Source organism: Arachis hypogaea, chromosome 5 (assembly GCF_003086295.3).
Source record: "Arachis hypogaea cultivar Tifrunner chromosome 5, arahy.Tifrunner.gnm2.J5K5, whole genome shotgun sequence".
Lineage (NCBI taxonomy): Eukaryota > Viridiplantae > Streptophyta > Magnoliopsida > Fabales > Fabaceae > Arachis > Arachis hypogaea.
Genome location: NC_092040.1, coordinates 46,668,692 through 46,696,025, shown reverse-complemented (window position 1 = coordinate 46,696,025; position 27,334 = coordinate 46,668,692). Strand labels below are relative to the sequence as shown.

Below are 27,334 nucleotides of genomic sequence, written 5' to 3'. Positions count from 1 at the left end.
GGCTTCTTCTTCAAGTTGTTTTAAACGGTCTTGAAGTGCATCCATGACTCCTGCGTTTGGAGAGTTTTTCTTGTTGTTAAGTTGGGAAGTATCTTTTGGTGTGGCATCCGCATTTTTGTGTGGTGTTCTATCTTCTAGATCTGAAGTGTGGCCATTATCATGGTCGTCCGCCATGATGATAGGATGACTTCCAGGTTTCCCGGCAACGGCGCCAATGTTCCGAGGGTTACCTGAAACTGTAGGTTAATCTCGGACGAGATCTTCTGAGCTGGTCGAGGCTGTTGTGTCCGACTTGTTGGACTTAGTGGTGGTGCTGATCCTTTGTCCCCGGAGGGTGGGGGTACCTGCAAGGGACTCCGATGCTTAAGTTAGCAAGGGTATTAAGTAGATATTTAGTAGAATCAAAGTATGAGTTATACCTGAGTGCTCCAGTGTATTTATAATGGTGTAGAGTGATCTTTTTAGATAAGATAAGTTAGTTATCTTATCTTATCTTTATCTTATCCTTCATGGGAACCGCCCTTATCTCTATAGGCTTGGGCTGCCTTTGCATTTGGGTCGTGTTCCTCTGTTTGAGCCCTTTATTGGGCTTTCCTGGCAGTTTGGCCGAGCTCATTGAGAAGAGGTCAGATTGTTCTGACCTGAAGAGGTCGGTTGCTTTGTTGGTAGAACATCCTGGGACGGACAGCTCGACCCAGGGTATGAACAAATGGTATGGACTTTTGTGTTGTTTTGGTATTGTTTGGGTTGTGAGTAGTTTGGTTAAAATTGAGAGTTTTGCTAAAGTTGAGTTTTAGTGTTTTTGGTAAAAATGGATTTTAGGCCAACTTTGGTGGATCATATCTTGAGCTACAATTTTTGAAATTGATTAAATTTTGTATCAAACTAAAGATAATTCAAAGAGCTTTAAAACGGTATAGATTTCGTGGAAATCGGAATTTTTTAGAAAAAGATACAATCGTTGGAAGTTGGTGTCAAAAATCTTATTTTTATGATGTTGCAGAAATTGTGAGTTCTGGTTTGTGTGCGCACGCACACTGTTGTGCGCATGCTCTGAGCAGGCGCCATTTTTTCACTTATGCATATGCACACCTTTGTGCGCACGCACACCCTGTAAATATTTGAAAACGTGTGTACGCACACTCTGGTGCGCACACAAACCCTGCGAATTTTACAAGTTGTGTGTACGCACAAGCTGGAAGTGCCTTCTGTTGAGGGCATTCGCATGTATCCATGTGATGAGCGGATAACTTATACGCTTTTTGACAATGTTTTTAGGTTGTTTTTAGTATGTTTTAGTTACTTTTTAGTATATTTTTATTAGTTTTTATGTAAAAATCACATTTCTGGACTTTACTATGAGTTTGTGTATTTTTCTATGATTTCAGTTATTTTCTGGCAGAAATTTAGGGACTTGAGCAAAAATCTGATTCAGAGGCTGAGAAAGGACTGCAGATGCTGCTGGATTCTGACCCTCCTGCACTCGAAGTGGATTTTCCGGAGCTACATAAGCCCAATTAGTGCGATCTCAAATGTGTCGGAAAATAGACATCTTGGGCTTTCCAGAAATGTATAATAGTTCATACTTTGCTCGAGATTTGATGGCCCAAACTGGCATCCAAACGTCCACTAGAGACCTTTTTCTGGCGTAAAACGCCGAAACTGGCACCAGAACTGGAGTTAAACTCCAAGGATGGCCTATGCACGTGAAAGCTTCAAAGCTCAGTCCAAGCAGACACAAAGTGGGCCTCGAAAGTGGATTTCTGCACTATTTGCACTTAGTTATTCATTTTCTGTAAACCTAGTTTACTAGATTAGTATAAGTAACACTTTCTACTATTGTATTGGAGATCTTTTTTTTCTTTTAGATCATCTTTTGATCTTTTGATCACATTTGGGAGGCTGGCCATTCGACCATGCCTAGACCTTCTTCTCTTATGTATTTTTTAAGGTGGAGTTTCTACACCTCATAGATTAAGGTGAGGAGCTCTGTTGTTCTTCATGAACTAATGAAAGTATTATTGTTTATCTTTCAATTCACGCCTACTTCTTCTCCAAGATATACTCTCGTACTTAATTCAGTTAAGTTAGAATGAAGGGGGTGACTGGTGGACAAAATTGTGATCATCAACAATGGCTCCAAAGACTTGGTGCTCTTAAACATGAATCACACTTTGTCACAACTCCACACAACTAACCAGCAAGTGTACTGGGTCGTCCAAGTAATACCTTACGTGAGTAAGGGTCGATTCCACAGAGATTGTTGGTATGAAGCAAGCTATGGTCATCTTGTAAATTCCAGTCAGGCGGATTCAACTGTATTAAGAAATTATAGTAAACAAAAATAAATAAAATAGGATAGAGTTACTCATGTAATTCAATAGCGGGGATTTCAGATAAGTGTATGGAGGTGCTGTGTTCCTTCCGAATCTCTGCTTTCCTACTGTTTTTATCCAATCTTTGTCATTCCTTTCTATGGCAAGCTGCATGTAGGGCATCACCGTTGTCAACGGCTACATCCCATCCTCTCAGTGAAAAAGGTCCAAATGCTCTGTCACGGCACGACTAATCATTTGTCGGTTCTCGATCATGTTGGAATAGAATCCATTGATTCTTTTGCGTTTGTCATCATGCCCAACAATCGCGAGTTTGAAGCTCGTCACAGTCATTCAATCCCTGAATCCTACTCGGAATACCACAGACAAGGTTTAGACTTTCCGGATTCTCATGAATGCCGCCATCAATCTAGCTTATACCACGAAGATTCTGATTAAGGAATCCAAGAGATATGCGCCCGGTCTAAGGTAGAACGGAAGTGGTTATCAGTCACGCGTTCATAGGTGAGAATGATGATGAGTGTCACGGATCATCACATTCATCATGTTGAAGTGCAACAAATATCTTAGAATAAGAACAAGCGGAATTGAATAGAAAATAGTAGTAATTGCATTGAAACTTGAGGTACAGCAGAGCTCCACACCCTTAATCTATGGTGTGTAAAAACTCCACCGTTAAAAATACATAAGTGATGAAGGTCCAGGCATGGCCGAATGGCCAGCCCCCAAACGTGATCAATAGTCTCCTAAGATGAATAATAAAATAAAACGGATACCAAAGATGTCTAATACATTGGTAAAAAGTCCTATTTATACTAAACTAGCTACTAGGGTTTACAGAAGTAAGTAATTGATGCATAAATCCACTTCTGGGGCCCACTTGGTGTGTGCTTGGGCTGAGCTTGATCTTTACACGAGCTGAGGCTTATCTTGGAGTTGAACGCCAAGTTGTAACGTGTTTTTGGCGTTCAACTCTGATTCGTGACGTGTTTCTGGCGTTTGACTCCAGAATGCAGCATGGAACTGGTGTTGAGCGCCAGTTTACGTCGTCTAATCACGAATAAAGTATGGACTATTATATATTGCTGGAAAGCTCTGGATGTCTACTTTCCAACGCCATTGAGAGCGCGCCATTTGAGGTTCTTTAGCTCCAAAAAATCTATTTCGAGTGCAGGGAGGTCAGAATCCAACAGCATCAGCAGTCCTTTGTCAGCCTTTTATCAGAGTTTTGCTCAGGTCCCTCAATTTCAGCCAGAAATTACCTGAAATCACAAAAAACACACAAACTCATAGTAAAGTCCAGAAATGTGAATTAGCATAAAAACTAATGAAAACATCCCTAAAAGTAGCTAGATCTTACTAAAAACTACCTAAAAACAATGCCAAAAAGCGTATAAATTATCCACTCATCAGTGACCCGTGACAATCACCCACTATCTTCATTACTCGCTTAGCCAAGATCCGTGTGCCTGACAACCACAAGCGGTCTACATGATGTTCAACGTAGTCATCGGACGACAGCCAGAGTATATTCTCTTGGGTCTCTGATCCGCGATTCGCATCGTCTCTCCTGACAACAGAGCATCCGAATCTGAGATTAGAACCTTCGTGGTATAGGCTAGAAACAATTGGTAGCATTCCTGAGATCTGGAAAGTCTAAACCTTGTCTGTGGTATTCCAAGTAGGATCTGGGAAGGGATGACTGTGACGGGCTTCAAACTCGCAACTGTTGGGCACAGTGATAGTGTGCAAAAAGATCAAAGGTTCCTATTCTAACACAAGTAAGAACCGACAGATGATTAGCCCTACGGTAGTTGTGCCTGGTATTTTTCATCCGAGACGAGAAATCCGATAGTTGATTAGCCGTACAGAAATTGTAGCTGGACCATTTTCACTGAGAGGATCATACAGCTTGCCATGGAAGGAAGGACGCATGATTGGATGAAGACAATAGGAAAGTAGAGGTTCATAAGCAACAAAGCATCTCCAAACGCTTATCTGAAATTCCCACCAATGAATTACATAAGTATCTCTATGTTATTTTCCGTTTTATTTATCTTTTAATTATCAAAACCTCATAAGCATTTGAATCCGCTTGACTTAGATTTACAAGATGACCATAGCTTGCTTTAAGCCGACAATCTTTGTGAGATCGACCCTTACTCGCGTAAGGTTGTATTACTTGGACGACCCAGTGCACTTGCTGGTTAGTTGTGCAGAGTTACAAAAGTGTGATTGCAATTTCGTGCACCACCATGCGTGCACACAAAATGGAAAATTTTACTTTGTGTGCATACGCATACCTCTATGCATACGCACACTTTGAGAAAACTCTTCTGAGAGTGCATACGCACAACCCTATGCGTACGCACACTGTCTTGTTTTTCAATGAAAACCTTGTTTTTAACCGTTTTACCTGCCCGACAAGCTTGCAAACTTCCGTAATACTTGTTTAAAAGTGTTTGCTTTGCCTAACTTCAGTTATGCCTAAATGAATCACATGTCTACTTGCTATTTATTTACTTGCTGTATATGTATATCACTTGTGCTTTACTTGTTTGCATTAATTGTGTTTTCTGCTGTGATTGAGGAGGCTAGGTAGGCGGTGGTGATGGGATCGCTTGGAGGTTAAGCTGGCGAAGGCTGTGGGATAGCGGTGCTATGTTAGTTAGAAATACCTTAAGATAGCATACCTTATTTATGGTTTAAGTTAGTTATTTATTCTAAGCTTGAATATCGGTATTGATGTGAAGTTCTAGGATTGCCTTTGGCGTTCCGGAACCTTACATCTTATATATTGGGTACTGTTACTTTACTGAGAACCTCCGGTTCTCATACCATATGTTGTTGTTATTTTTCAGATGCACGTCACAACGCACCTCGGTGAGTTGCGAGATGGTGACGGAGTGGAGGATCTTATGCAATCTTTTGGTATTTTTTATTATTTTGATGTAATACTTTCTCTCACCTTTCTGTTTTAGACTTTATGGCCTTAGAGGCTTGATTTGAGAGATAAATTGTATAAGCTGTCTTAAATTTCGAAAACTCTGTTATATTCAGTTAACTAGTTGGCCTAAACTCCGCAGGCTGTGACTAGTCCTCTTTTTGTATATCATACTTATATATATGTCTTGGTTAATTTAAGTACTACCTTGTGTATCCTAGAGCTATCTACAAAATTTTATATATATATTATGTCTTGTTTTGTCTGTGCCTAAGCGTTTAGTTATCGTGTGTGAACACTTCGCATTTCGTAATTCCGCTTTACATGACTTTGAGCTTTATTCTTTCATCAGGCTTCTAGTTATATAAATTCTTGGATATATATTATATAATATAAGTTTTAGAACTGTCGTGTCACTTAGTTATTCTTTACTTTATGACTAGAAGTAATGCTTAGGGTAATTAGGGTGTTACATTATTTCATACAAATCTAGTTTTGCTAAACTTCCATATAAAAACTATGCCCCTCATACATTTTCAAGCTTCATGAATCATATGTTTCACAAAAATCATTGTTTTCAACCACCCCTTCTGCTCTTCTGTTCTTGCTGGCCTAACTTCATTGACTAATAAAGGGCTAGATTTTGTTGAAATGTTTGAGTTTCAGAATTAGATGCCTTTGTTTGAAATCAAAATCCATGTTTATCCTGACACTGTTCGTGAGTTTCATTGAAACATATTTTATGAAAATCCCTTCATTACTTCTTTTGTAAAGAGACGTGTGATAAACCCCAATTTTATGGTTTATCTTGTGCTTAATTTAGGGATTTTATCAACCTATCTCACATTTATTCAATGAAATAGCATGGTTTTGTAATTCTTCCTAAATTTGTGCTTAAGAGCAAAAACATGCTTTTTAGGCCTTTAATTTGCCAATTTTAATTCACTTTAATTCCATTCGATGCCTTGATATGTTTGTTGAGTGATTTCAGATTCATAAGGCAAGTATTGGATGAAAGAGGTGAAGAGAAAAGCATGCAAAGTGGAGAATTCATGAAGAAATTAGCATTTGGAGAATTAAAGGCCACACGCACGTGTCACCCACGCGTACACGTGAAGAGGACATTCAAGCCACGCTCACACGTCACCCACACGTACGCGTGAGGAAGGAATTTGTCAGCAATGCGCACGCGTCGTCCACACACATGCGTGACGCTGATCACATGACCTCATGAAAGTGAATCCGCTGGGGGCGATTTCTGAGGTTTCCAAGCCCAAATCCAACTCATTTCTAAAGCTATTTCATGTAGAATTCAAGATGGGTCAAGGAGGGAGTGTAAGAACCGCAACGAATCAACCGGTTAATTAAGTGAATTAATTGCCCAAATTAGATTCCGAAAGGTTAGAGAGAGAATTTGAGGATTTAAAGGTGATTTTTGGACTCAGTGGGTCTTTCTAAGTCAGAAAATGTGCTTTCTACGAAAAATCGTGAAAAATTGCGAACCGGCAATTGAACCGGTTGAATCGGTTCAAGTCTGCCTGGTACCGCACGAGAAAAGTGAAAACCATCAAAAACCTTAGAAAAACATTAGAAATGGAAAACCGGGCTTTAATTTTAAAGATTTGGCCCGAAGTTAGGCCAAACGGGCTAAAAACGCTAATGGGTTGGACCGGACCTAAGTTGGGTCCAAGCCCAACATATAAATACACTTAAATGAACCCATTTCAGCCACTTTCACCCTCATAACCTAAACACAACAGCAGCTGAAGTGAGGAGAGAGGTGAGAGCTTTCCACCATTGTTACTATTCACTTCAAACTTCCCAAGCTCATATCTTGAGCTACGGAGCTCCGATCGCCGCACCGTTTGCGGCTACGCGTTCCTTGTGAAGAGCTCTACAAAACCAACCCAAGAAACCCTCAAGGTAATCACGAAATCCTTCCAGTTCTGCTCTTCAAAATTTCGGGTTTTATTAGAGTTTTGGGTTAAATGGGTTTTTGTGATTTTGGATGTTTAGGTTTGCTCTAATCCTTGCTTAGCTTTGGATTTGTGTTATCAAATCTGTTGGGAAAGGTAAAAGCTCTTAAACCCTTGTGAGATTATGCTTATGTTGAACCCTAGGTTGATTTGTGGTGATTTATATGTATATAGTTTGATTATTGTGGCTTTGGGAGCTTTTGGAACTTATTTGTGCTTGTTGGAGTGGATTTGAAAGCTTGGATTATGGTTGGAAGCTTGTTGGTACTCATTTTGAGTTTGGGTGCATAAAGGGAATCGGCCAAGGTATGGTTTCGGTTTTCTCTATGTAGTATATAATATTCATGGACACATAGGCTAGTGACCAATAGGATAGGTTGAACTAAAATGATGGTTGGTGTGCTAAATATTGATGAATTGATGAATGTTGAGTTGATTGTGATGAATTATAATGATATGATGATGTTGAATGATTGTATGGATTGGGAGTTGGTTCTTATGATGATTGTAGTGTTATGATTTAAGAAATGGTGGGTTTGATGGTGATTTTGATCATATGTGTTATATAGTTAATGTTGGAATTGAGAATAATGAAATGAGGAGGAAAATGTGGTGAGGTTGATGTATTATGCTATAACAGGTACATTTTGATGAAAAATGGAGCTTTGGATGGTTTGGTATGATTTGGTATGGGTATGGTGAGATAGGGTGGTAATTGTGAAGTTGGAAAAATTGATTTTTTGGTGAACTTTGTTCGATCATAACTTTTGTCTCGGTTTTCGAAATTGATTGAAAATTGTTTAGAATTAAAGATCTTTGAAAACTCTTTGAATCAGTATAAAGATTGTGAAAATTGGAATTTTGTAGAGGAAGTTACGATCATTCAAAGTTGGTGTTAAAAATCTGAAATTTTGCAAAGTTGTAGAGTTTCATGATTTCTGAATTGTGCGGGTGCACACGTCTTGTTTCTCAAAAATTTATTTGTTTTCAACTATTTTGCCTTTTTAACAAGGTTGTAAGCTTCTATAACACCATTTTAAGACATTTGGGCCTAGTTTTGAGTATTAGAACATGGGATATAAATTAAGGGCTCTAGTACATGATTTTAAGGTAAATTAGAAAACAGAGGCCTAGGTTTCTGGCGTGCTGAGAATGGTTTGACGTTAGGTGAAGGATGATTGGTATATGAGATGAGAAATGATAGACTTTTGGTATTTGGAAACTGAGTTATAAAGGGACAGTGGTTGAGATGAGTCGGAGACTCGGATTTAAGTGATGGATATATGTATGCTGAAAATACTTTTGAAAACCACTGAAATAATATTTTTACATGATATTTTGAGACGATATGCACCTGGCGGGGACGGTGGTTAATCCCGCCTGTCGAGGTAGCGGCGGCGGCGTAAGGACGGTAGTTAATCCCACTTACGTTGAGATGTGAGGTCTGAGGCAAGAATATCCCGCTCGCATCCCTTCGGATCTATAGGGCGAGCAGGCGCCGGTACCTGGACAGTGATCCGGGCACTATATCTCGGGGGTTCCCATATAAAAAATCCGAAGGGCGACGTCTCCATGGAGATGTGTCGGGTTGGCAGTTGAACCGACAATGTGATATCACAGCCAGTAGGGCAGGCATTCATCATATGCATTTCCTATTTGCTTGTATGCTTTGTCTACTTGTAATGGTTTGCCTAATTGAATAACATGCTTACTTGCTATCTGAATTATTTGCCATATATGCTACTACTTGTGCTTTACTTGCTTTGAACATTATCTGTGTTTTCTGCTGGGATTGAGGAGGTTCGGAAGGCGGTGGCGATGGAATCGCATGGAGGATCGGTTGGTGAAGGTTGTGGGACAGCGGTGTTTGGTTAGAATAGAAATTCCTTAAGATAGATAACCTGGTTTATTTAAGTCAAGTTGGTATATTATGCTTAAATGTTTTATAATGCTTTAAGTTGAATCTTGTGATGGATATGAAGCTTAGGATTGCCTTTGGCGTCCCGGGGTCTTATATCCTATATCACTGGGAACTGTTACCATACTGAGAACCTCCGGTTCTCATACCATATTGTTGTTGTATTTTTCAGATGCAGGTCACAACCCATCTCGGTGAGTTGCTTTGGTTGGTGACAGGAGCGGAGAATCTTGGGTCATTTTGAGTTCTTTTTGGTTTATTTTGTTTATACATCTCTCCTTTTGTATTTTGTTTTGCCTAGAGGCATGTATTTGAGAGAACAAAACTTGTATAAGCTGTTTTCACTGTATGGTTTTGTATATCAGTATATGGCTAGCCGGCTTAAACTCCGCGAGTCGTGACTAGTTCCCTATGATATTATATACTTATCTTTTGTTATATCTTCTCTGTTTCTTATGCCTTAAGCTAGTAGCTCCGTTAGTACGTTTGTGCTTCGAAATTCTGTTTTTGAGCTATATCTTTTATCGGGCTTCTAGATTATACTATTCTTTCTATATATATATATATATATATATATATATATATATATATATATATATATATATATATATATATATATATTATGTTTGAGTTTAGAACTGTCGTAATCTCTGATTAACCTTGGCTTTACGACGCGAGGTAAGGCTTAGGCTAATTAGGGTGTTACATTTAGTGGTATCAGAGCGGTTCGTCCTCGTGAGCCTGAGAGATGGACCGATTGTGCTTCATTGCATACTCTGTGTGTCTTTTCTTTGATGCTATTAGGTTATCTATTTGATATATGCATAGCATGCTTGTTTGTGAGTGCCTGTTTGGGTTAATTGAAGCACTAGACTTTTGATATTGAGACTGATCACCTTGATATCTATTGTTTGGTGTGGACAGGAATCCTACATGGCTACTCGCGGGCGAGGTCAAACGCGTACACGAGGAAGTAGGAATGAGCAACCAGCTGACAATCACGCCGAATTCATGGCGGCGATGGCGAATCTCGCTAACACCATGGAAGCTAATGCTGCTGCGACTCTGCAAGCAGTGCAGAGATTGGGCCAACCGACTGGGAATGGCAACGAAAATGGGAATGGCGAAGGGAATACCAATGATAATGCTGAAGGTAACGGCGATAACACAGGAGGAGTTCCGATGACCCTGGCGACGTTCCTCAAGGTTCATCCGCCAATTTTCCGAGGATCCACAGATCCTATTAAAGCGGACCACTGGTTCCAGGCTATAGAGCGTGCTTTACAGGCGCAGCATGTTCCTCTCAATCAATATGTAGAGTTTGCCGCTTATCAGCTAGCGGGAGAGGCCCAGCCCTGGTGGCAAGCTGAGTGTCGTTTGCTACAGCTTCAGAACGCCGACATTCCATGGGAGGTGTTCCAAATGGCTTTCTATAAGAAATACTTTCCTGAGTCTGCAAGGGAAGCAAAGGAGATGGAGCTAATGCAGCTGAAGCAAGGTTCCATGTCTGTGGCAGAGTACACCAACAAGTTCGAAGAGCTTTGTAGGTTTTCTCGGGTATGTCAGGTTGACCCGGAGACTTTCGAGAGCTGGAGGTGCATTAAGTACCAAAGGGGCTTGAAGGAAAACATTATGACTGTTGTGGCTCCTATGGAGATCCGTGTCTTCTCCGACTTGGTGAACAAAGCAAGGGTAGTGGAGGAGTATGCCAAGACAGTGGCGGCATCTAAGGACACTCATGGAGGGAGCTCTAGTCGTGGGCGTGGCAAGTATTTTCATCCTAGAGGACAAAGCTTCAAAAGAGGGGGATATACTCCTCAAGGCCAAGGGGGCTTCAGAAAGAACAATCAGAATCAGTTTCAGTATGCTAAAGGAAGAGGAAATCAGAGTAAGAGTTATCCGGATTTAGCTTGTGATCGTTGTGGACGTTTTCACCCTTATGACTCATGTAAGATTGGTTTAGGTGGTTGCTTCAAGTGTGGGTTACCTGGCCACATTGCGAGGGATTGCCCTCGTGGGAGGAATCAGAATGCGGGCCAGAGTCAGCATCAAGGTCGAGTCTTTGCTGTGAATGCCAAGGATGCTTCCAAGGCGGATCCTTTGATGAAAGGTATATGTCTAATTGGTGATAAATCCTCAGTTGCATTATATGATACTGGAGCTTCGCATTCGTTTATTTCATTTGCTAAAGTTGAGGAATTAGGCTTGAAAGTATCAGAGTTACCTTTTGATCTACATGTACATACTCCGCATCAAACAATTATGACTAGGTCAAGCTGTAGACAAGTAGGTTTCAAACTTGAGGGTAGAGACTTTGTACACGATTTGATCTGTTTACCAATGGTGGGGCTGGAGATGATTTTAGGGTTTGATTGGTTGTCGAAGAACCGAATTTTGTTGGATTGCTTTGAACGGACAATTCGGTTTATGCCGGAAGGAGAAAATGGAGCAGTGGTAGCTACAGGGTATTACCTGAACTCTGTAATGGTGCATTATAGTGGAGAGGAGTGTCAGGGTTATATTCTGTTGGCTGCCAATGCGTTGGGCGATGCCCAGAACTTAGATCAAATTCCGGTGGTTAGAGATTTTCCAGAAGTGTTCCCGGAAGATATCCCCGAGTTCCCACCTCAAAGGGAAATTGAGTTTACGATTGAATTAGTGCCGGGAGCCGGACCAGTATCGATTGCACCGTATAGAATGGCTCCTATAGAGCTGGCAGAGCTAAAGACTCAGTTGGAAGAGCTTCTGAATAAGAGGTTCATTCGACCGAGTGTATCACCGTGGGGAGCGCCAGTTTTATTGGTGAAGAAGAAAGATGGAGGGATGCGTTTGTGTGTGGATTACCGACAGTTAAATAAAGTGACAGTAAAGAACAAGTACCCGCTGCCAAGGATAGATGACTTGATGGATCAATTACAAGGAGCTGGAGTGTTTTCCAAGATTGATTTGAGATCCGGTTACCACCAGATAAGAGTGAAGGAAGATGATATCCCTAAGACTGCCTTTAGAACTCGCTATGGACACTACGAGTTTGCGGTAATGTCTTTTGGGTTAACGAATGCACCTGCTGTTTTCATGGATTACATGAACAGAGTGTTTCGTCCCTTTTTGGACAAATTCGTGGTGGTTTTCATAGATGACATCTTAGTTTACTCTAAGACGGTAAAAGAGCATGAGGAACACTTGAGGATTGTACTGCAAATCTTAAAGGAGCGAAAGTTGTATATGCAATTTTGTTTTCCAATTTTGCACACCCACTATCTTGCTACTACACCATTGGAATCTATGCAATTTTTCAACCATCATCTAACTAATTTTTTTAGATTTTGTTTTTAAGGGAAGCTCAATTTTTGGAAGCAATATACTTCAATAAGAGGGCTATTTAGCCAAATTTTAGGTCATTGTTATAGCATTTTTACATTTTTCTTTTTCTTTATTTTGTTCATTGAATATTATACTTTTCTAGTTTATCTTTTTTAAATAAAAAAAAACACTAATATATAAAGAATTAATAAAAGACAAATAAAAAAAAGGTAAAAGAGATAGACTTTGAAAAAAAATTATTTTATGTCAAGTTTTGATATAATTTTCTATTTTGTATCATAAACATAAGTGATTTTTTTGCTAAGTTAAAAGAGCGCTTAGTGAAAATTTAAAATCGGTTAGTTTAGTAGTTAGAAAATTTTGTGAAAAATTTGAGTGAATCCTAAATAAATTAGGTGTAATTCTTTAAAATTGGTATTCGTAAATTTTTTGAAATTATAATATAAATTTATATTATTATTATAATAGATACTAGATGTAGATCATATGGATAAATATAACTAAACCAAGATATATAATGATATAAATTGTTTTTTTTTTATTTTGATATTGTCAAAATGAGATAAAACGAAAATATCTCGTGAACTTTTGTTTAGCAAACACTACAGTAACTTCCTTTCAACTTAGTTTTTGTATTTTATTTAGAAAGAAATTTTAAATTTAATTACACCGTTTAAAACCTTGAAAGGTATTATTCTAATATTTTTTAAAAAATTTATGACAGTTGTTAAGGTAATTATTAAAAAATTTTATTTTTTTTAAATAAATATATAAGAAATGTATTAAAAGATTATTTTTTATATTTACCTAAAATATTTTTTAATTAATAACTTTAATATGCATTTTTAGAATTTTTAAAATACATGTTAGCTAAATTATTTTATTTTATTTTAATTTTAATTTTTTCAAAAAATAAACTCAATTGAAGAAAGGGTGCGAGTGAGTGAAACGCCGCTTTCTAAAAGTGTGCATCATCGCTTTTTGTCCTTTTCCCATTTGCCAGCTTTGTTGCCCTGTGTTTCTATAGCAAAGGCGAAACCTTTTCAGTTTTCATATCTTCTCTTTCACTCATTCTTTCATCTTTCACATACGCTTTCCCCTTTCCTTTCCTTTCCTTTCCTTTGTATTTGTTGGTGCTTATAACTTCACTTTCAAGTATCCACACTATAGTGTGAGAGATTCTCTCATCTCATTGGAACCCCACAAAAAATATGGAGAAGGTTCTCACAAAAGCTTCAAGCTTGAAGGTTGGAAGCTCGTGGATTACCAAGAAGGCCAAAGAAGAGTTCACTAACATCAGTGAAGACATCAGTGTTAGTACCTCTTCACATGCATTTTAATTTTACGCCTTGCATTGTTTTCTTTATCAATTCTTGCAATGTGGTTATCTGGGTTGTGAATTTAGATATCCTTTTCTTCTAATAATGTGTAGTTATGGTCAAATTCTAACCTTTCGGGGTCAGGGATCTGAATCAACCCTGGATTTGAATTAAAGTCAGAAATTGTCAACGATTGCATTCTTTTGGAAGTGAAATATAATGAATATTGATGTTTCTTCAATTATGGGTGATTTATTTTATTCCCGTGATTAATGATTCTGTGGGCAAAACATTACTTGTTCTTGGCTTAAAAATTCTTTCTTGGGGTATGCTCCCCCCCCCCTCCCACCTCGGGGGGAAGATTTGCATTGTGGAAATCATCAAATTTTGGGTAAATTTTTGTTAGACCATTTTCTGAAATGTTTGGTGATATAGATGGATGGGAAAGGCTTGGACTTTTGATGCTCAGATTTTCGGAAATAATGAAATGACATGATTGATTATGCACGATTTTTTTGTGGTAATTAAGGATAATCTAGGTATTAAACAATTAATGAATAAGATGAAATTTTGCAAATTGCTTCCATAATTTTCCGGAAGATGAGGTCAAAACATTACTGGATAAGATTCTATAATTTTCCGGAAGATGAGGTTCTTTATTTTTTGTTTGCAGACTTTCTCAAGCACAGTTGAAGAGAAGGCAAAATGGATTTTCAACAAGCTAAAAGGTAAGAATCTCTTTTGACCCTTAATATTTCACATGTGCCCATTAATTTCTCGACATGCAAAGTTTTCATTATTTAAATCCCCGCAATAAAAAACATCATGATAGTTACAATTTTTAAGTTCCTTCAGAAACCCAGCTGTTTTCTTCTTTTTTGTTCCAGACACAAGTCACATGGATGATGTGGGTTGTTGGTACTATCTAGACATAAAATAAGTTAATAATTTATTATCTCAGTTATGAATGCATCTCATAACATTCCAGACATACATTCTTCCCATAAAAAGTAAGGGTTAAAAAAGATTTTGTATTCCTTCAAAATTAGTAATTTATGGTTTTGGTACATGTAAAGCTTTTATTGCAGTTTCGATCCAAAAAACTTCAAATAGTAAGCGAAGTTGGGCCCTATTATCATTCCATATGTAATGGTAGCGGCCAATTTTCACTTATTTCTGCATATATTTTGACCAAAACTGCAAGAAATTTTTATATGGACCAAAACTACTGAGCATACCAAAGTTTATCTAACTCAAAGTTTTATAGAATTCTGGGAAGTATCTTTGCAACATTTTTACATCCATTAATTAGATATTACTTTGACGAATATATAAACCACTCTTTCTTTCTTTCAATGTTTTCTTCCCTCAGGCAAGCCATTGAAAAGCCTATCAGATCTCCTCAAAGAGTACAACCTACCACCAGGGCTGTTTCCGCAAAACATAATCTGTTATGAGTTTGATGAAACAAACGGTAAGCTGATTGTGTACCTGCCGTCTTCTTGTGAAGTGAGCTTCAAGGACGCGTCGGTTGTTAGGTACGCGACTCGAGTCAAAGGTATCCTTTCGAGGGGAAAGCTGTCGACAATAGAGGGAATGAAAACAAAGGTCCTTGTGTGGGTCAAGGTGACGAGTGTGACAGTTGAGGGTTACAAATCGGACAAGGTGTGGTTCACAGCCGGTGTGAAGAAGGCTAGGTCAAAAGATGCATATGATACACCTCGTGATGCTCTCAGAGTATCTGAATTCTGATTATTGAAGTTGTCCTGCATGATATTTAGAATAGCATCAGTTATTTTGAAATGTTTAATATATGGTAACGGTTTTCCTTTTGGGTCATTCATTGTCTCATTTTTATATGTTTGAGTTGGCAACTCAAATGGGAACCCTAAATGATGCATTACAAATTGAAATCATGCATTGTTTAATTGTTTTAATACTGATTTGATTTTATTTTTTACTCACCAAATTGCTTAGTTGACAATGTCAATGTCACTTTGGTACATGGTAATTGGTAGATGTTAATTACCAATTAACGATACATTACAGCGTAGATGTAGCTTTCATTGAAGATGCCATAGGAATGCTTGTAGACTAGACATTGTGTTATAGAGAAACATGCATACCATTCACTTTCAATTTTAGAATAATACTATGGTGAAGAATGAAAGTGGTTTATTTTATAATAGAAAAAAAGAAAAATAAAAAAATAAAAACATGTACAGTGCACGTTAAAGATTTAATTACAATATTTACTCTTCACATCAAAATTCCCTTAATTTTAATATAAGAGAAAAGACAAATAGATCTCTCACATTTTGTTTCGTAGATATTTTCGTCCTTTATCATTTAAAAATATTTTTAAGTCTCTGATTTTTTTAAAAGTTGGACGTATATATCCTTTCATACATATGGGTTCGTCAAATCCAATAAAAAAGTCAATAAAAAAGTCGAATGTGACTTTTGTTGTACTGACTTAGCCGTTATAAATACATACGTGGAAGAAGAGTTTTCAAAATAGAAAAATTAGTCCTTCCTTAAAATAATAGGACATAAATCTTTCTTCCCCTTTCTTCTACCTCCACTTACATACCACCATTTTCATTTTTCTTCCACCCAAATCACCCTTTCTTTTTGTTCTTCAAATAATAATAGTAAACATTCTTATCAAACCAAAACAAAGCAAATAGATAGCAACATTGAATTTATTGAATTAAAATAAATCAAAACAGTAATTATAATCCATTCACCATGAACAATTTCTTGAATCCTGAATGATTTGACACAACATTAAATTCAACTAACACAAAACACATTCATTAATTCCAAGAACTAATTAATTAGTTGAAAATTTGTTTAAAGTGCTCCAACAACAATACTCTCCGCAAAATTTGTTCCTAATTTCAAACAAGCTACAGCAACATATCACAGAATTAGCAAATCAAACTACAATCTTTTGGCTATCAAACAACATCAAATTCAACCAACACAAAACATATTCATTAATTTCAAGAACTAATTAATTAGCTGAAATTAAAAGAAAAAGAAAAAAAATAAGGGTTCCTTGAAAAAGGCAAAGAGCGAGGAGAGACTTTATGCCAGCTTTATTTCCTAAATCAAAGATTTAAAATTTTTCATAAAGGAACATAGGTTCCAATCGGCTACAAAACAATAGCTACAAAATTTTCCGTTGTTTCCATGAACTCGTTCCTATAAACGGGCTATGGATTAACATGAATGAAGCTTCTAATTTCTGCTCTAGAAAGTGCAAGATTCCTAAAAGAAAGATATACCCAAGTGGTACAGGGGCCTGGATGGATATGCTGCTTGAATTGCAAGAACATCACCAAAACGCCATGGGACGATCTTCCATATAAGATAAACACATCAGGAACACTGGTTCCAATCGCCTACAAAACAATAGCCACAAGTGCAATAGTCCACTGTATTGGTGTTCTGGAGTATGATGCTCATAGTCTTCATGGTTTCTCTTAGTCCATTGCAACTCACAAGTCCCTCCAAGGCCTTCAAGGTAAAAAATCATTCATTTTGTCCTGATCAACTTACGTCAGTTTAGGAAAATAAGCTGCGCATTAGATCGGTGACAATCAAGGATTTATGTCCTATTATTTTCAAGAAGAGGGACTAATTTGTTCCGTTTTGAAAACTCCCCCTCACGTGTGCATCCATAACGGTCAGGTTAGCACAACGGTTGTCACATTAGACTTTTTCTTTGGGTCTAACAGACCCATATTTTTAAATGGTAAGGAACGAAAATATTCGCCAAACAAAAAATCAAAGATTTTTCTCTTAATATAATTTATAAACAATATAAACGAAAGACAATTATGCATATTGTCAAAACATAAAATCGATGCATTTCAAGAGAACAAAAGTATATTTCAGCTAGACGCAAGTTTCTCTCTAGTCAAAACCTGAACTTGAATTTGAAATCATTAGTTAAGTGCAAGGAGCATCTGTTATTCTGACTCTTGGTCAAGACAAATCATTATGGCTGTATTTGGTTATTGTCTCAAAAGAAATAGAGAGATAGATACAAAGATATAAAGATGCATAAATATAGATACATACAAATTTTTTATTATGTTTGGTGTTAATAGTCACAATACACAAGACACATTTAACTAATTCGAAAGTCAAATTTATTCTCAAATCAGAATAACCTCAACACCACCACTATTATCACCACCACTATCATCACCAATTTCTACCACTATTATTATCACTACTGATTTTTTAATCTTCTTTTAAATAAATAAAATTAACAATTCTAATTCAAGGGTTGTGCTACCATGTAGAAGAGAGATTCTTTCAATATATGTAAAAACCACGTGTCGGTCAAAGACATAAGTAGCGAAAATAGCATATCAATGCATCAGCATAGGACCTATGCAATTGGAGTTCTCCAACTACAATCAATAGGCTCCACATATTTTTTAATTATGTCTAAAGAGATTTATTAAATATTTAAATTTGCTAGTGATTACAATTAAAAACGGGGAATTATTTATGCATAAAAATACAAAGAATCTTTTACAAAAATTATAAAATTTTAAATAAATTTCACTATTCGTCTATACCATTTATTGCTAATAAGAACTTACAAATAAAAATTATTAGTTTTTTACCCCTGCTAATGATAACAAAATGTAAGCTCTTTTTTTTTTGGTGATTGAAATGTAAGCTCTTTAAAATAAATATATTTTACCTAAACAATATACTTATTATCAAATTCTAGAAAAAAAATATACCCTAAACAATTTATTTTGAAAAAATAAAAATATACAAAAAATAAAAATATACTTATTATCATATTTTATAACTAAAAATATATAACTTTTTAATTAAGGCTAACAATATATACATTATCTGCGGGTACATAGTCCTACCGAATTCGATTAATAAAATTGTCTACCCAATTTGCTGCGAATAGGTTATTATATAATATATATTTAAATTTAAAAATTATATATGTAGTGAATGAATATTAAACCCACAACCTTCTTTTTGTACAAACTCAAGATAATCACTAAGTTAATAATTTAATTTATTAATTTAATATATTTATTATTTAAAGAATAATGTTATGAGAACTTAGAATTAAAAAAAGAGTGATGAGACATTTATCTTTATTTGAGCTATTTTAATTTTATTAAGAACTTGATAATCATATCATTTGTAATTTTATTTTGAATTTTTTAATATTTTATTATTTTTAATTTTAATTTTAATTTAAACTTAATTTTTTATTTTTTATTTTTTATTTTATTAATATGTATGAAGTATGAAATGATTGAATTTTATATTTGTTTAAAAATTTTTTATTTTTCTGTAGAGTAGGATTGAAAATTTTAGGATGCGAATAAAATTAGAGTTAAGTTTTAAAAACATTTTTAATTCGCGGACAGGATTAGAGTAAAATTTGAATATAATTAGGGTAGAGCTCAGACCCTATTCTATCATATCCATTGTTAGTCCTACTTCTAATATATATATTATTTTAATTAGCATAGTATTTTTTTTAATTTGTAGTGATGAATGAATTAAACACTAAATTCTTCTTTGATTAAAAAGATGATTAGGAACTACAAATTATTAAAAATTAATTAAAATTCAAGAATTTTCATCATCTATTTTTCTTTTACTTTTTCTATTTTCTTTTTTAATTAAAAAATAATGTTCTAAAAGACACCTAATGTTGACAAATGAGACATTATCTCCTAAACTCAATCACGGCATGTTATATCATCCAAAAGTCTTCCTAATTAGATAAATGTAAAAATAAGATACACTTAATTTTCTAAACAATAAAAAATTTAAATGCATTTGTACGAAGAAACCCTTTTTTCACAAAATAATAAAATAATTTAAACATAATCTACTATTCTCTTCCTCCATTTCAAATTTATTATTTCTTATTTTAATGTCGTTAGAAATTAAATGTCTTTCTTTAATACTAGAGATATTTTTGTCTTTCTTTTCTAATTGATTACATTTTCAATCATTTAAAAACTAACTCGATCCAATATTTTCATCAATTAACCCTAAATCAGGTCCCAAAACTCAAATTAATTGGGCAGTTATAATCTGTTAATAAAGTCACCAAATCATACTAATTCACATTATCCACTGTGAAGCTATTCCTAGACTGCAGACTTTATGTCTAATAGGCTACAACTTTCAATCAACAACTATCAAGATGAATGACGACAAAATGGTGAACATTAGCTACATAATCAACACGTGTATTCTACATGTGTAAAATCAAATGACTATCTATATAGCAAAACCCCTAATTCAAATATCACTTAAACAATTTAAATTAAAAAAAATTAAAAAAAGGCAAAAACAAATCTAATATGAGGGAGGGTGAGGGTTTGTTGACGCACTGGAGGAGAAGGAAATGATGGGGAAAATGACAGTGATGGCGAAGGGCGATGCGGAAGCAAACAACAGTGTTGGACGACCTTCTTCATGATCGCGGTTAGTGCGCGTTCGCAGAGGTAACCTTCTTCATGTTTGCGGTGGTGCCAAAGAGGAGAGAATGAAAAAAAGAGATCCAGAAAAAGAGAGAGAGACGCCAATCTTGGAGAAGATAAACAAAAAGTGCTTTGGAAGCATAGCTATTTGATGGATCTGGTATGGTGGAAGATGATGAAATAGATTTGGAGATAAAGAGTTGAGATGCAGTAACAATGGAAGTTAGAGGAGGCAAAGAGAAAAAAGAACGTTAACTGAGTTGGGTAATTTTGGAATTTGATCTGTTTCTCAAGCCAAATTTCTGCGTCTTTTCATTTTGGCCAGACACAAAATACATATTTTCTGTGGATAGTTATGTGTAACCGTGTCTCTCTTGAATTTGTGTCTTACAAAACAAACATTACACGTGTTGTTGTGTGCGTGTCTCTCATGTACACGGACACCATCCAAACGCAGTGTATCATAACAATATATTTTATTTTGTTGGATCATCATATTCTCAAAATATACAAGTTTCAGATTTTCTCAATGAACTGAACCTCCATTTTATTGGTTTTTTGTTTGGGGTGGGGGGTGTATGTGGATCTTCTTCTACCACATACAAATAGGTGAAAATATTTTATTAGATAAAAAATTGGAAGTATTGTTACAAAAAATTAATCTATAGCTTCAATCTCCTTCACTAGTTACTAAGAGATTGTATTTGACTCTCGAAGAATCTCATAAAAAGATATAACATTTTCAATAGTCAATAGGCCAATAATGCACCATTCCAAGAAATCTGACTTCCTGTTCTGGAGAACTTCTTGGAGAAAATGAATATTGTGCTGCAAGAAACCAAATCAACAATATTTACAAGCCTTAATTAGCCATCATCATCATCAATTAGAGTATAATAGTTCTTGAATTTTCAATCTTAGATGTTTGCTAATTAATGTAGCCATGTCATTTGAAGGCAAATTAAAGACCCATCTCAAATGAACAACTAAGCGCATTGCTAGGTTTAGATGGGATGAGATCTGGCAAAAAATTTCAAATGCTATGGGTAAAATCAATTAAATGATTAATGTATAAGGGAAGAAAGGAATTACCTCGACAAATTTCAATTTGAAATCCAGGTTTCCAAAGCGTTGAGCAACTTCATACTCCTCCCGTAAATATTCGTATATTTGTGCATACTTCGCATCTCTCCAAGCAATTTCTGATCTGATTCATCCATAACAAGGCATGAATGAAGATGCCAAGAATATCATAAACTGTATTTACTTAAATTCTCTTGGATGACTTCTTTAACAAAAAAATATTTGAAATATTTAGGGATGTTGTTTTTCAACTTATTCCCACATTATAACTTTAGCGTTAATTGCATTTTCCCTCCTCCAATTTTCTGCCATATGAAGTTTCCAAACTTAAAAAATCTGCAAATTGGCAGATTGAACATGTTGGTGCTTTTTACTTCTTAACAAAATTTCGGGTGTCAAAGTTGCATATTTAGAAATGTTCAGAAGGTCGATTTGCATATAATAAAAATTAAAAGTTCAAGGGGGGTAATATGTCTCCAACAAGGATGATCATACCTCTCAAAGAGACCGACTTTAAGAATCACATCAGCTAAGTGCGAGTTAGCTTTCCCAACCAGCTGTAGAAGCTTCTTCTTATCCATAGTGAAAGTCCCAGTTTTCTCCATTCCACGATTTATGCCGGCAAACTCTTCAACTAAGCCATCAACCTGATTTAATGTACTTTATTTAATGTACTTTGTTTCTAGTAAGCCATAGGAACATGTCAAGTTATACATGACTAGAATTTAATGTACTTTATTTCTACTTTGAGATAGCAAATGGACGCCAAAGTAACAGAATTAAGATGGCATTTAGTGCATTTAAACCTGTGACACAAAATAATCAAGAGCAATGCTTTGTCCCAGTACACTTCCAATTATACGGATGCCATCAGTATCCAAAGATTTTAGAACTATGTAGTCTGGGCCTCCTTGCATGTCTTCAACTAATAGTGGCTTTTCCTTTACTGCATAATCTAATTACAATGAAAACGTTAAGCATAAACAAAAGGATTCGGAAGAACTATTTAACTAATTGATAAGAAAATTTACCATCTTTCCGCATCTCTGGAAGTAAAGTAGATGCATGCCTCTTAACTAGATCTAGGTAAACTTCCACTTCATGATCCTCAATGTTAAACAAAACAGCAGAGCCATACTGGTATACAACCATGTAGCGACAGCTGCTTGCTTTCACATGAAATGCATGTCCCTTCATCAAATGTCTCAACAAGTTCAGAGTTTGCGACATCCAACGTATTGTTATAATATAACCGTATTAGGAAAGATCATCTCATAATGAGACACATAATTTTGCTTTAACCAAGGAGTATTATCTCCCTTTTTAAACATAAATAAGAGTATATTAATTAAAAACAAAAATTTGCTACTTAAAATCAGCTCAACACGTTCTGTTACTCGTATTGAGAAAAAAAACTAGGCCTTTTTCCAATAGGTGACTAGGCTATATGAATCAAATCATTTGATTATCTCATTAACATGTCCACAAACAAAACCATTTGAATTTAAAATCCTTACACGTAGTTTTTGCTTGCCCTTGGTTTTACTCTACCTCTAACTTTTGAATTATCTCCTTATCTTCACATGTGACAAAACCACATTGCTGACGAATGTCATAAAGATTTGAAAAAGGTTCCTTATTGTAATCAAGTAACTCCCCTTTTATCTAGGTATCGTATTGGATTCTCTCCATATTTTTTTCTCACATGAGAGGGTAAAGTATGATCTTTCACCATACATTTTATAGGTGGGACCAAGAAAACATGAGAGAAAACACTTAAGGGTTAAAGATCACGCTTTATACACTCAATTGAAAAAAGATATGAAGAGGATCCATTCCCTGGGACCAACTATGTAAAAATTTGAAGCATAGCACAACAGAGGCAGAGTTTTCTACTAATAAAACAGAGGAGACCATTAGTACCATTAAGAATATTTAGCCGAAATTCTCTACCAACGACTCTTCCTATAATCCTACGCATTCAAATTACAAAATATCAATCATACCAGACTATTAAAATCATGGAGGTGCTTCAAGATGGTACAAGGTGCAGTATTCTAATACCAATGTATTGCGAAAACTGATGTACGAAGTAGAGAGACAGAAACTTAAGATTAGGAAATGAGGCTTTGAACTTTGCATATAAACACAACATTCTGATTTAGAGAGAGAGAAAGAAAATCTTACTTTATAGTCTGGATTGAAGTCACAAAACCGGAGGGCAACGTAGTTTGATGATGAGCGAGAAGATGGGGGAACAACATTTCTCATATTGTCAGCCTGAATGCCCTTGAGATTTATACTGCCAAAATTATGAATCTGAGACGGGCCAAAAATCATAAAAACCAGAAAAAAGACAGCAAAAAGACATGAGAGGAAGGGGGTTCAATGCATAACTTAAAAGGATACATTAGACCAGAAAACTTCAAAACCCATAAATCATATGGATAAATTTAAGCCATCACTAAAATTCCAAATCTTTGATAAAGGTGGAAACTCAAGTGCAGTCAACTTTACGTGAAGCTGATAACTGAGAGCCGTTAGATAAAAATTTAATTAAATTATTCAAATCATTTAACGGCAAATTTAATTAAATCATTCAAATCATTTATCGACTTTCAGCTATCAACTTCACGTGAAATTAACTGCACCTGAGTTTTCACCGAAATTAAACTTCCAGCAGTCCAGCACTCAAATTCAACATTAACAGCACAGTACAACTTTAAGTGGTGATCTAGAGAGGAGAGTAGCAAAAATCACAAATGGCGAGAAAAATTAAACACACACGTACACACAAATCATTTCTACGAGCAATAAAGATGCAGGTACTACAAATCCTGTTAAATAAATTCTAAACTCTGAGGGTACTTCAAAACATCTTCCAGTCTTACACATGAAATGAATGAATACAACAACAATAACCAAGTATTGACCTACTATTCAGAATCAGACACATACCCCTTTTTTGCCTTATCACGAACCATGTATATAGTCAAACTATTAAAACTTATATCCTTTTCAATAGAGTTGTCTATAATTTGCCTCTAGTTATTACACTATCCTCCCTCCCTGCATGCATTCTATACCGTGCCCAAAGCAGCGAAGTCGAGATTTTACAATCTTTTCAATAGGTATCTATTTTTCTCCCTTTCTATCTAATGAACTCACTCAATGCACTCCATACCATAGTTAAATGAAACGAAATAAGTTCGGCATGGGAAGGGGTAAGACGCCATATGTAACTATGCTCCATACTCTAACATTAAATGTTAAAATTAATGTACAATCATGTCACAGCCCACAAAAACACAATGTTTCAAACTCCAATAATAACGGGACAACAGCAGCAAGGGAAACAAGATCAATTCTGAGAACGACCCATTTGCTGAACCAGGTGATAATCAAATTAATAATAAAAATTAAGGAACTTGAACGAGTTAAGTTTGTGGGGCGGCGGCAATACCTTGTGCAGAGGAAGTATGCTTTGACGGGGATTTTGACGGTTTGGTCATCCTGCGGAGCTTCGTACCCGAAAGTCGGATCCGGGTCGAAACTGCAAGGAATTGCAGAAGAAGCGGCGAAAGAGAGAAAGCGATTGTTGGTGGAAAGAGGTGGAGGAAAACGAGGTTTGAATAGCGACGACGAAGAAGTTATTCGGTTGAAAAGAAGGGACACGGTTCTCCATCTACCGCCCATTCGCCGAGAGAGAGAGAGTGTGTGTCTTGTCGTCTATGATTCTGTTCTTTACTTTCTAGTCTCTAACTCTTTAGGTAAGCAATGTTTTTTACTTTTTTTCTTTTTTTAATTTAATTTACTGTACCAAAAAAAATATAATTTAATTTTGAGTTAATAAATAAGTTTGATTCATGAAATAAAGTAAACTAAAATTTCTAAAATATCTGATGGTGTTGACAATTAACCAAGAAAAATATAAGTTTATGTTTATATTTGTCAAAAATTGGATTAATTTGACAAAACTACTTAAGAATATTTTGAGGTGGAAAGTCAGGCGTAATCGACTTTATGTAAAGTTGATACTTGAAAGCTATTAGATGATTTGACTGATTTGACTATATTTTCATCTAACGTCTCTTAGATATCAACGTCACGTGAAGTCGAGACTACACCTGAATTTTCACCATATTTTAAATAATTTTGTTAAATTAATCAAATTTTTAATTGATATTAAGTTAATTTAGAATTATTTGTGTTTTAATATTTCATGGTTAAAAATATTTATTTATTGAAAAAAAATACTACATCAATCTTTTAATTTCAAATTATTTTTAGTCTAAAATACAAATTTTAGAGAATTCATGTCTTTTAGCAAATATTTGTCTAATATATAAAATTTTTAAAATCTCAAAAGAACTACTATTTTAATAGAAATTTTAGAAGAAATAACTAATTTTAGTTAATCAATAAAATCAATTTTTTTTATCAAAGACTAGTAAAAATAGCAATAAATTTTTATTAGACAAAAACTCCTCTTTCTACTTAACAAAATACCCTCATATTTCTGTTACAAGTCTCGTTTATTTCTTCCTGCAGAGGCAGATACTCGCGGGTATCCATGAATATTGAATATTATTAAGTTTTAATTTTTTTTTAAAAAATTAATATAACCATAATAAAATCCTATATAATTCAACCAAATATATTAAATCAAATATAATTTAAACACAAATTTAACATAATAATATATACAAAATTTTTAATATATAAACTAAAATAAAATGAATTAGAGTTACTTACATAATTTATATATATAAGAATATTTTAAGTAATTTTTTTTTACAAAAATTTCGCTCACGGGTACCTCAATTCCCGCTTCTATCCCCATTTATTCGGAGAGAGATTCCGTCCCCGTAAAAATTTTACAAATCCTCGTTAACATCTCCATTGTGAATAATCCCTACAGATATCTGAAAGTAAAAATTTTTTTGCCATATCTAGAGACTAGTGCCTAAGCCCTAATGCATGCATTAGAAGCCTGATATGCATTTGCCTCGTTAGATTCTTCATACTACATGACGAAGCTAAAATATTAACAAAATTTAAGCAAGTTGGATAAATTATTCATTAGTCCAAAATGCTCAATAAGAAAAAAAATAAAATATACTCAATCACATAACTTGTGACTCCACCTTTTTTCACTCTCCCTCTTTCTATTCATCTTCTCTACCAAAATGGTCATATGTATTCTATAACAACTTAATTTTTTTGTATAATAATTTTTCGAGTTTTTCGTGATTAGAATTTTTGAAATCAGTAAATTGCTTCAATTTGACGAGCGGATCCATATAAAGAAAATTAATTAAATATTATTTTTATATAAAACGAAATGTATTTTGTGAGATTATTTAATAATCTAGTCCAAATTCAATTGGTGAAAAATTTTTATCGGTATTTTTTTATCAGTTTAACTTCACCAAAATATTTTAGAGATATTTTAAAGTTGAGAGATATCATATGAAATTATTATGGATTCGACTCTCGACTTCTACAGCCCAACGATGACTCGGCCCAAAAGCTGAACCACCCCTCTTAGGCCCAATATCTCAACGTCTATCGAGTCATTGAGAGAGAGAGATTTTCATGGAAGCTATGAACCCTCGGTACTTGATTTCTTGAGTTCCTTAACTCCCATAAAAAAAATCTAAACTGATTAAAGTGTTCGTCTCTTCAGTGCCACTTTTCATGGAAGGAATCATAAGGTGAAGTTGTTGTCCCTTCAAACAAGGTTGGGCCAAGTTGGTGATCACGGTGAAATAGTCAATTTTTGACTTTTTTTTAGATTTTTCGGTTGAAAAACTTTCTTGATGTTTCAGTGTTGGTGATTGCAACAAGAAGGTAGGGTTTCGTAATTTTTGTGATTAATAAATGTATTAATATTGTGTGATTACTGGGCTATGAATTAGTGCTTGAATTTGA

The 27,334-nt window shown here is 35.2% G+C and overlaps 2 protein-coding genes and 1 long non-coding RNA gene across 3 annotated transcripts; 2 read left to right on the top strand and 1 right to left on the bottom strand.

Annotated features, from left to right (window-relative positions):
- Positions 1–6,102: 6,102 nt before the first annotated feature.
- Positions 6,103–9,612, top strand: LOC112801556 (uncharacterized). Its single transcript, XR_003201937.3, has 4 exons — positions 6,103–7,203; positions 7,297–7,352; positions 7,431–7,562; positions 9,347–9,612. It is a non-coding gene; the product is annotated as an uncharacterized lncRNA (long non-coding RNA).
- Positions 9,613–13,451: 3,839 nt separating this feature from the next.
- Positions 13,452–15,786, top strand: LOC112801555 (uncharacterized protein At5g01610). The gene is made up of 3 exons (XM_025844362.3): positions 13,452–13,811; positions 14,491–14,545; positions 15,190–15,786. The coding sequence occupies exons 1-3, from the start codon at positions 13,710–13,712 to the stop codon at positions 15,567–15,569; spliced, it is 537 nt and encodes a 178-aa protein (XP_025700147.1). The 5' UTR covers positions 13,452–13,709; the 3' UTR covers positions 15,570–15,786.
- A 5,052-nt stretch (positions 15,787–20,838) lies between these two features.
- Positions 20,839–25,171, bottom strand: LOC112801554 (protein RETARDED ROOT GROWTH, mitochondrial). The gene is made up of 7 exons (XM_025844360.3): positions 24,864–25,171; positions 23,588–23,702; positions 22,432–22,591; positions 22,207–22,355; positions 21,896–22,047; positions 21,410–21,524; positions 20,839–21,145 (listed from the first exon to the last, which is right to left on the bottom strand). The coding sequence occupies exons 1-7, from the start codon at positions 25,094–25,096 to the stop codon at positions 21,008–21,010; spliced, it is 1,062 nt and encodes a 353-aa protein (XP_025700145.1). The 5' UTR covers positions 25,097–25,171; the 3' UTR covers positions 20,839–21,007.
- Positions 25,172–27,334: the final 2,163 nt, after the last annotated feature.